Source organism: Saccostrea echinata, unplaced genomic scaffold (genome assembly GCF_033153115.1).
Source record: "Saccostrea echinata isolate AGI-Se365-2 ecotype Australia unplaced genomic scaffold, CSIRO_AGI_Sech_v1 ptg000025l, whole genome shotgun sequence".
Taxonomy (NCBI): Eukaryota; Metazoa; Mollusca; class Bivalvia; order Ostreida; family Ostreidae; genus Saccostrea; species Saccostrea echinata.
Window position 1 is genome coordinate 26,114,088 of NW_026889774.1, and position 10,519 is coordinate 26,124,606.

A 10,519-nucleotide genomic window follows, 5' to 3' on the forward strand; every position below is an offset into this window, starting at 1 on the left:
AGATATGCGAGAAAGCGAAATCAACTCTCCAATATTGTCAGTCCGTGCTCAGTGATATGTACAGACTAAACAAATTGAACACACCCGGTAAAACGTAAACACTAACAATAACAGAGCTCGTGCCCTGTTTACAAACACAGGTGTTTGACGTGATGTTATGAAGAATGTCGTTGTCATTGAATTCTTAGAATATTCGTACAAGTTCAAATCATTAAACTGAAGTAAATTTTTTTAAAATAAAAATAGACATTTTAAAGTTGTAAACAATGCAACTGTGTCCAGGCCCCTTTAACGAGAAAAGCTATTAGAGATCGGGATCGAAGTAACAAAAATACAGAACACTGGAAAACAACGAAAAAAGAGAAATACTGTTAATACTCGTTAAAAATAGGCTGTGATTGAGTGATTGACTGAATAGGGAGCATTTGCCATATTCTGCTAAGAAATGGCTGGTAAAATGGAAGTGGACGGACCAAGTGGAGGTGTGATGGCGTCCACAAGTTGCCCCGGTAGCGTGTCCGTATCACTGCACCCTCTGGTCATCATGAACATATCGGAACACTGGACTCGAGTACGAGCACAAGAAGGCAAACCTACACAAGGTAATGCAAGTGTATGTAAACAATGTAAATGATTGAATGTTAGTTATGTTGCTTTAAAAAAAAAACGTCCATATTTAGCTAGAACTGACCGAAATTTAAGGAATTGGGCAACATTCCCATAGTTATTGTTTGTCAAGTTTGTCTCCATATTCTATTATAAATAATTCAAGGTAATATTAAATCTAATGATGGCATAAATGTCTCTTGAGCGCTTTCAAAAAAAATTAAACAGGTTGGGACCAATCGCCAAAATGGGATATAATAGCCCGTTTGTCAATGAGATGTAATATCCCAAATAGAATATAAACATGATAAATTTACGGTGCAAAATATGAAAATTTTTATTGTGGCAATAAATACCATAAATCCGTATCAAGATACTTATAAAGGAATAACATTTGGTGAACAAGTTTTTCTGTATGCCCACTGTTTAGGAGAATGATCTCCTGGTAGTTCCTAAACTTCTTGGGGATCAATCAAACAAACTGTAGGGTTGCAGAAAAAACTTGCTTGCCAAAAGTTATTTCTTTGTAAGTATTTTGATGCGGATTTATGATATTTATTACCAAAATAAAAAATTTCATTGTTTGCAATGTAAATTTATATCCCATTTGGGATATTATATCCCAGAGACGGTTTATTATATCCCATTTGGGCAAGTGGTGATTATAACAGGTCTCAACCTGTTAAATGAGTTTACACATACATTGTATGTACATTACATGTACATAATGTACATGACATGTACATATATCATCTATATTATCAGTAATATCTCAATAATAATATCTCAGTATCGTAAGTCTGTTCTCAGTTCTAGGTGCAGTGATTGGTAAACAAAAGGGACGAAATATTGAGGTGATGAACTCGTTCGAGCTGCTGTTTGATTTGATAGAAGGCGAGATAATCCTCAACATGGAATACTACAACACAAAAGAGGAACAGTGTATGTACAACACACACAACACTCATGCACTCACACGACACAACATAAAACAATGTGAGAAGGGTGTGAGGTGGAGGGTTGTAAGTGTCAGTGACCTTTTCAGAGGTTAACTTCATATAACATGTAGATGCTCAGTGTTGTGAATATACGGATTCCGGATTCAAATATATATATATATATATATATATATATATATATATATATATATATATATATATATATATATATATATACACATATATATACATATATATATATATGTTAAGTGAGGATCTCAGTTTTATGAATGAACAATTTAGTCTTTTTATTTACATTTCAATGAACATGCATTTTCTGATTTTGAAAACTGTTGAGTTAGGCAATGTTTTTTTACTACTGTATTCAGCGTAATTTTCGCCCCATGTTATTTTCCCCCTTTGACACTTGCAAACAATTTTGCCACATTTTAAATTCGCCCAGTTACTGTTCTGTTTAAGAAATTATACTGTGTTCTTTAAATTTGCCCTGTTTTAAATTTGCCCACCTTTGAGTAGGGCAAAAGGTGCGAAAATAAAATGGGTGCGAAAATTTCCCTGTATACAGTATTAGTATCCATACATCATAAGGAGACATGGATCATATCAGAATTTTACCTGAGGATAGTTTAGAACCATACACCAACAGAAATACCCTCAGTTATTCAGTTTGTATTTTCTGTGGTGCATTTAGCTACATAACATGTTCTAGCTTATCTTATCATTTTTTAAGAAGAACATAAAAATCATGAATATGCAAAAGTGACATGCAAAAACAATGGTTAATACCAACTCATTATTGACTTCTTATAGTAGAAGTCAAATTCTGTATATATTTGGTAGGATAAACAAGCATATAACATGATAACGATATATTTAATGATATAGCCACTGTGAAATATTTCTGATTTACAGTTAAACAGGTGTTTAGTGACATGGATTTCCTGGGATGGTACTCAACTGGAGACACACCCACTTTCTCTGATATCAAAATTCACAAACAGGTGAGAGGTCACAGGTAAAAGGTCAAGGAATTTAAGATAAACAAACTATTTATAAATTATGAATTCTTCATTCTTTTTGCAAAGAATATCATTGAAGACTTTTTAAAGGACACTATGGAATATGCAATGCATTTAGATCCTGATCACATTGTTTTCCAGTTTGTGTGATATATATATATAATTTTTTCCTCGCAGATCTGTCAGATAAATGAGAGTCCCATATTTGTCAGATTGAATCCCCTCGCTCGACAGTCAGATGTGAGTACTCTTCTGTTTCACTTGATTTGATGTGTTTCTAGTGTGTGATATTGAGTTACATATATATTTACACCTTGTCTATTGCAGCTCCCTGTGACAATCTATGAGTCAGTAATCGATCTTGTCAACAATGAAGTAAGTATATAAACATGTACATGTATCCATTTTTTGGTTGAGAGGGATTAATTATAACCTATAGGGTATACTCAATTTCTCTGTCTTCTACATGTATATTTGACATATCCCTGGTATTTGACATATCCCTGGTATTTGACATATCCCTGGTATTTGACATATCCCTGGTATTTGACATATCCCTGGTATTTGACATATCCCTTGTATTTGACATATCCCTGGTATTTGACATATCTCTGGTATTTGACATATCCCTTGTATTTGACATATCCCTGGTATTTGACATATCTCTGGTATTTGACATATCCCTGGTATTTGACATATCTCTGGTATTTGACATATCCCTGGTATTTGACATATCTCTGGTATTTGACATATCCCTGCTATATGACATATCTCTGGTATTTGACATATCCCTTGTATTTGACATATCCCTGGTATTTGACATATCTCTGGTACTTGATGTTTTGATCAGAATTTCAGATGTAGCTATTTGAAACACATCAGTTTTGGTCAGTGATAAACCTATTACATATTTTTCTGACAGGCCACTATGTTATTCGTGGAGCTACAATACACACTGGCTACTGAGGAGGCAGAGAGGATAGGGGTGGATCATGTGGCACGGATGTCTACATCAGATACGGGTGAAGGGTCATCAGGTATGTTGTTTCTTCCTAGAATTAATGGTAGACCAGTGGTTCTGACATAGTAGTGCATGTATAGAGATGGTACGATCATTTTGACATATTGTCTTTACTCAGACTAATGTAGTGTGCATTTTCAATGTACAATAAAATATTATTTTATTACCTGAGGAAATTGCAAGAAAGTTTTGTAGAAAATAATAAATGTATTGAAATCAATGAGTATATATATTGTGTGCTTTAATTTGATTTATTGATGACCTTACAATGAAACTGGATTGACTGTATGTTTTGTCTTCATTTCTCTTTACATCTTTTCTCATTCCCAAAATTTTTTTTGAGTTATTTGATGGAGGTTCCGAACACTTGTAGGGCATAGGGGTCATTTTGTTGGAGTTATGGCCCTTTCATTAATTAACTCATATTCAAAGAAATTCTGTTTACTAGAGGTTATTTGAACTAAACTTTCATACATTTATGAGTATAAATGAGATTTCATACACCAATGAATACAGAATACCTGCAGATTAAAGTTCAGTTTCCTGGGGATTTCAATCTTATTTTCTGGAGATAAGGTCCTTGCTGGTGGGGAGGTGAACTTTTAAAAAATATTGAATTGAGATTTTGAACACTGTTGTATATAGAGGGGTTGGTTTTTTTATGATCTTTCTAGGGGAATTAAAGCCTGGGGTTTGTGTCAATGTCTCCTCTGGTAATAAAATCTTTTTCTCTTTCTTGTAGTTGCAGAACACCTAATTGCCCAACACAGTTCTATCAAGATGTTACACAGTCGGGTCAAGCTTATACTGGAGTACATTAAGGCTGTACAGGCTGGTAAGTAAGATAGATAACTCTGTACTGGAGTACATTAAGACTGAACAGGCTGTTATACATGTATAAAATATATAACTCTTGTACTGGAGTACATTAAGGATGTACAGGCTGGTATGTAAGATAAATAACTCTTGTAATGAAGTACATTAAGGCTGTAGAGGCTGGTATGTAAGATAAATAACTCTTGTACTGGAATACATTAAGGCTGTACAGGTTAGTACGTAAGACTGGTCATTCTTGTAGCTAAAAGGAAAGGAAAGATGTTATCCATTTACAAATATAATAAATGCATTTTTTGAGGGGGGGGAGAATACTTTAGTATTTTCATCACAGTTTTGTCAGTTATTGATGATTAAAGCTAACATTTTTATTTTTGAATCATATCAAAAAATAGGAAAATTTTATAAAGACAAGGGTTGTTAAATGCACAATTATATATATATAGTACTCAAGCACCACTTTTGTGTCAAATAAAGCTACAGAAAAAAGACCACATAATGTATGATTTTTGTGTTAAAAGACAATTCTGAACAATATTCTACATTCAGGAAGCATTAAAATTTTTGTTATTTTATATATATATGTGTTTTGTGTTTAACAGGGGAAGTCCCTAAGAACCATGACATTCTACGGGAAGCCTACAGTCTTTGTTACCGACTCCCTGTTCTCAACACGCCCAAGTTCAAAGAGGACTTCTATAATGTAAGAGAAATAAACTACATATAAGTTATTTCAAGATAAAGGGAGATTAGGTCTTGTTTGACTTATTGCTGAAATTTTACCTAGGCCTTAGCTAACTACTTAAGGACAGGGAATGATCAGAGAAAATTGTAAAAGTTTTGAAGGTTATTGATATTGCATGTGTAGGATTTCATCAAAGGGCAGTAACTCTATCATTCTTGCCTTCTCTAGGATCTAATATTGATTATATAACCCACAAAATGTTTCTGCTTCTGACAGGATAAAACCTGTAACACTTAAGATAAGTTAGAAAAGTGATGTTTTTGGATAATCATTTATTCTTTTTTGCAAATTAAAACATTGCTTTAGACCCTGAAGTTGATTTTGATAATTGACCTGTAGAATGCGTGTTGTCTGTCTATTGAAGAATTCATACACATAGGTCAAAATTGGTTTCCTTATGGTTACATGCCTTAAATCTCAATTCTTTGTATTCATTCTTGGTATGTTCTCACTAATAAATATAATCTGTTATTTATTGCAGCAATGTAATGACGTTTGCTTAATGGCATACCTGGGTACAATAACGAAGGGCTGCAACACAATTAACCAGGTCAGTGTAACACAATTAACCAGGTCAGTGTGACACAATTAACCAGGTCAGTGTGACACAATTAACCAGGTCAGTGTAACAGTTAACCAGGTCAGTGTAAACTAGGTACATTGTGATTTTCAAATATTAAAGTCCAGTATGAATGAGTGTATTTTATGATTTGCAGTTCAATTTGTGAAGTGTCTGTGAATATCTGTTTATGCATTCTGAGTCCCTCTGGAACAAATGAACATTCTGAGTAATTTACAGTCCTTCAAAATTAGTGTACTCAATAATCAACATTCGAAGTAACTGAAAGACATCCTGAAGAAGTTATAAAATTTTCAGTGACGTAATTTCAGTCCTTCAGAATTATGTTGTGTAGATCACTGTGAATATTAATATTCTTGTTTGTGTAATTTATAGTATGTGGACCATTTATTATAAATGTACTTTGCTATGTACACTGAAATTGGCAAAAGATATTGTGCAACTTGTGGGAGGTACTGGAGTCTATTCTTTTGTTTTACTTTCTGTTTTCATCCAGAATGTGTAAAAGTGATAAAAGTGACATTTTCTTTGTTTTTCAGTTTGTGAACAAGTTTAATGTGATGTATGACAGACAAGGCATGGGTCGGAGGATGCGGGGACTGTTCTTTTGAGGGCTGAGAACTAATTAAATTCATTGATTGGGAACCAGTCTCTCCAGCTGTGATTTTTAATATGCTTCAGATTCATTACAGGAATCTGTGTGTAGTGCTCCGAGGACTGAATGTGGGATGTATGTTGTTGAAAATGAGTCGACAATAAATATATGTTAAATATGTATTATATTTTTTTTCTGTTTTTCCTCCTTCATTGAAAATAAGTAGGAAGATAGCAATTTCTTATCCCTAGGAGTGGCTATGACTCAGATGGGCATAAGCCTGATTTTAGATGTGTAAAAAGTACATGTATTCACATTCCTTAATGGTACAAATCTATTAGGCCATCTTTAAACAGTTGATTGTTTGCCTTCTCCGACTGGCTAAAAATGGCCAGACTCAAAACTTTTTTTAACCTCCAGGAAACAATAATTTTTTTTTCTTTTTATTCCTGAATTTTCTCATCCCGTCATTATGTATGTTGAAATTTTCTAGGAGGGAAGGAGAAGACAAGACACTTTCAGTCAATTTTCTTCAAATAGATGACTCTTCTTACCGTTTGAAGAGGGGTTCGTGTTTTCTAGGTGGACGTCATTTTCCGTTACTTTTAGATGGAAATTCAACTATTGAGTGTGATGCCTATCGGAGTACAGCAGTAGTGCATACACGAATAGAAGGGTGTGTACCAGATCTCTGTCAGATATGCAGAGAAATTAAAGGTTGTCTTCTGAGTAGGAAAATGAAATCCCTAAAGCATTTCTTTGTATTTTACAGTCCCAAGCAAATAGAAGGCCGTATGTCAAAATTTTATATCGTTCATTGACAATGCCACTGCTACACATGAAATACGATACCAGTTATAAAATGAATGATGCTACCAATCATCACACAAAGAAGATGGGCGTGTTTGGCGTGTGATCTGCAGGAATAAGGCGTACGAAACAATTATAGTTTAAATGTCTACGATTTGGTCGGTTGACCACAGCTGGACATACTTTACAAAATTACGCATATGGAAAAATGTTACATTCAGTTTGAAATACTTTGTCATATTTAATATATCACTCCCCTCATCTTAATAATTACTACATGTAAAACTTAGTAACGCTTCACATAAATGATAAACGCATATAGGGTATAGTTAAATGCAATTAAAAGTACATGATTGTATATATTAAAGTGTCAGTAGGTTGGAAGAATTGCTTTCGCTTTCGGTGCAACAGAACCAGAATTTATCTAATTGAAAATAAATAAGTACATACAATTAAACTGACAAAAGAATTGATTGTTTGTACTTTAAAAATATATTAACGCTCCATGCGAGGATCGAACCAAAAATATTTCTTTTTCATTGCACTGGACGGGTGTGACGGTACATATTGTCGTTTTGTACATATTGTCGTCGGCGACAATATGTACCTACCCTCACTGCACATATTGTCGTTAATCGGTACATATTGTCGCCGGCGACAATATGTACCGAGACATGCCTTATTTTCCTCCTGCATAATGGACGACAAAATGTACAGTCAAGCACCAGCACATATTGTCGTCGGCGACAATATGTACAGTCAAGGTCGGCATATATTGTCGTCGATTTATTGTTTTGACGGATATTTAATACATGTATATACTTGGAGGTAATAGTTTTTTGTTCACTAGTAATGATTATTTGGAAATTATTCTTTGCTTTATTCTTATAAAGAATCATGTACCGATATAATTGGTGTAGAGGTCGACATTTTAGTCCCCTGAACTGGAAGTTCAAGTGAACTTTTCTGATCACATTTAATTTTGTCTGACCGTCCCTCTGTCCCTTTGTCTGTAAACTTTTCACAATTTCAGCTTCTTCTCAAGAACTAGTGGGTCAATTACAACCAAACTTGTCCCAAAGCATCCGTGGATAAAAGGGATTCAAGTTTGTTCAAATAAAGGGCCATGCCCTCTTTCAAGGTAAGTTGTTAGGAATTAGTAAAAATTTAGTGACACCTTTTAAAAATCTTCTCAAGAACCACTGTGAGAAAAGAACTACTGGGTCAGAAGAAATGATACTTATGTAAAAGCTTCATTATATAGCGTACATTCAATTTTGACGTGCTGGCATGAAAAAGGTCCCTCACTGCTCAATAACCCTGAGTGCCAAGTATAGGTCGAAATTTGCAGCCCTCCACCGGCAAGTGATGACGCCTAAATACGAATGAAAAATTCCCGAGATGAACAATATAACAACAAAAATAAACAAACAAAAACAAAATCAATTTTGTTCAAACCATGACCCCAGGGGTAGAGTGGGCCCACAACAGGTGATCAAAGTTTTACATTGGAATACAGTTAAATACAGAACATCTTTAAAAATCCTCTCACACCCCCCCCCCCCCCCGCCCGGCAGATTGATTTTTGTTGTTTTTGTTTTTTTGTGCTTTGGTAAATTCTGTTTGTTTAACTCGCATATACTTTCAATTAAAACCATAGGTAAAACGTTCATAAATAATTTACTTATCCGGTAACATATGAAGTAACACCCGTTACTGTATAAATGACTTTTTTTGCTTGACAAAAAAAATTCTGATGACCCCCTCCCGTTCTGAATTTTCTGGATCCACCACAGGAACAGCAGTACATGTAGGCCCATGATTAGTCATGCTTATATGGATGCATCCTCAGGTAGCGCAGATTCAGGTATCTTTAAATCAAACCAAGCCTAGGTGGGGCCACAATGGGCGATCAAAGTTCAAGGATAGGGATATATGGAAAAATTCTTTAAATATGATCTTCTCAGACACAGCCAAGCAATGATTAGTAATATCTATATGGAGCATTGCCGTGCATTGCCATGCGACATGTACATGTTCTGATAGACGACAATATGCGCAGTGAGGGTAGGTACACATTGTCGCCGGCGACAATATGAACAGGACGACAAAATGTACCATCACAAATACGCTGCATGAAATAGCATACGAGACACGTCAGTGTGATTCACACACCAATTACATACACAAAACCAGCAAAAAACAACAAACGAAATCTTTAAGCAACAATATCTGTGGGGCGACAATATGTACAGTGAGGGTGAGGCACATAATGTCGCCAGCGACAATATGTACATGTGTAACTTTTCAGTCGGCGACAATATGTACCGATGGACGACAATATGTGTAGTGAGGGTAGGTACATATTGTCGCCGACGACAATATGTACAAAACGACAATATGTACCGTCACAACAGGTATCGCATAATACTGAGCTATCACCGCTACAGACACTTTATGGTTTTTAAAGCGACAATGAAGCACCGCATTTACACATTGGAATTTTTTGGGGGAAAAGTTCATTTTTTATCGTCTCTGGGTTTTCTCTCCATTTTTTACAAATGTTTGTTAGTTTCTTTGAATTAAAATGAGTACAAATAAGGTTTGGAAATCATGGAGAGATGACCCAGAGATAGCAAATTTTTAGAAAAACGTGTGTAAAAATGTAACATTTTGTACCAAATGACTCATCTAGCCAATTTTCAAGTTCTTTTTTAGCAAATCAAAATACAATATCGGGAAAATATTTCCCTTTCCTATTTCACAGGAACCCGATACATGAAAAGAATGCTAAAATTCCATGTGACATACATGTATCAATGAAATTTTCACTTTTCAAGTGCGCCCAGATTCCTGCCGAATGCCAATCCAAAGCGCCCTCGTTCTTAGATGTAAAAAGTAATGTCGTTCAAATTTATAATTATGTGGAATTAAATGCTTCATCTAAGAATATCAAAATGTAAACATTGAATGATGTAAATTCGAGAAACATTAAAAGACTCGCTACGTATGTGACTGTAAAAATACTATGAGCCAGGAGCCCATTTCACAAAACTATCTTACGGACTACATTTTAGTTTAAAACAACGTGTTAAATGTTCATTATAATCCCTCTGTTCACTTAAATAGAACTTTGCTTTTACGCTTAATTGATTTTCCAAAAGAAATCAAATTTATAATTAAAATGTACACGATATCGATATACCTTGCGGGACAAACTTTTAACAATTTTATAACGGAATAATAGTCATTTATCCCGGTAAGAGAGTTATCCCTCTTATCAGAGTATCAGTGAACCTTAAGGATATCCCCTCTTTAGCCTGGAACAATTACTCTTAAACTTATTATTT

At 34.6% G+C, this 10,519-nt stretch overlaps 1 protein-coding gene across 1 annotated transcript; it reads left to right on the forward strand.

Annotated features, from left to right (window-relative positions):
• Positions 1–364: 364 nt before the first annotated feature.
• LOC133192782 (COP9 signalosome complex subunit 6-like) lies at positions 365–6,541 on the forward strand. The gene is made up of 10 exons (XM_061328787.1): positions 365–602; positions 1,417–1,548; positions 2,478–2,566; positions 2,762–2,824; positions 2,912–2,959; positions 3,507–3,621; positions 4,348–4,440; positions 5,042–5,142; positions 5,666–5,734; positions 6,304–6,541. Exons 1-10 carry the CDS (start codon positions 446–448, stop codon positions 6,373–6,375), a joined length of 939 nt encoding a protein of 312 aa, XP_061184771.1. The 5' UTR covers positions 365–445; the 3' UTR covers positions 6,376–6,541.
• The last annotated feature ends 3,978 nt before the right edge of the window (positions 6,542–10,519 follow it).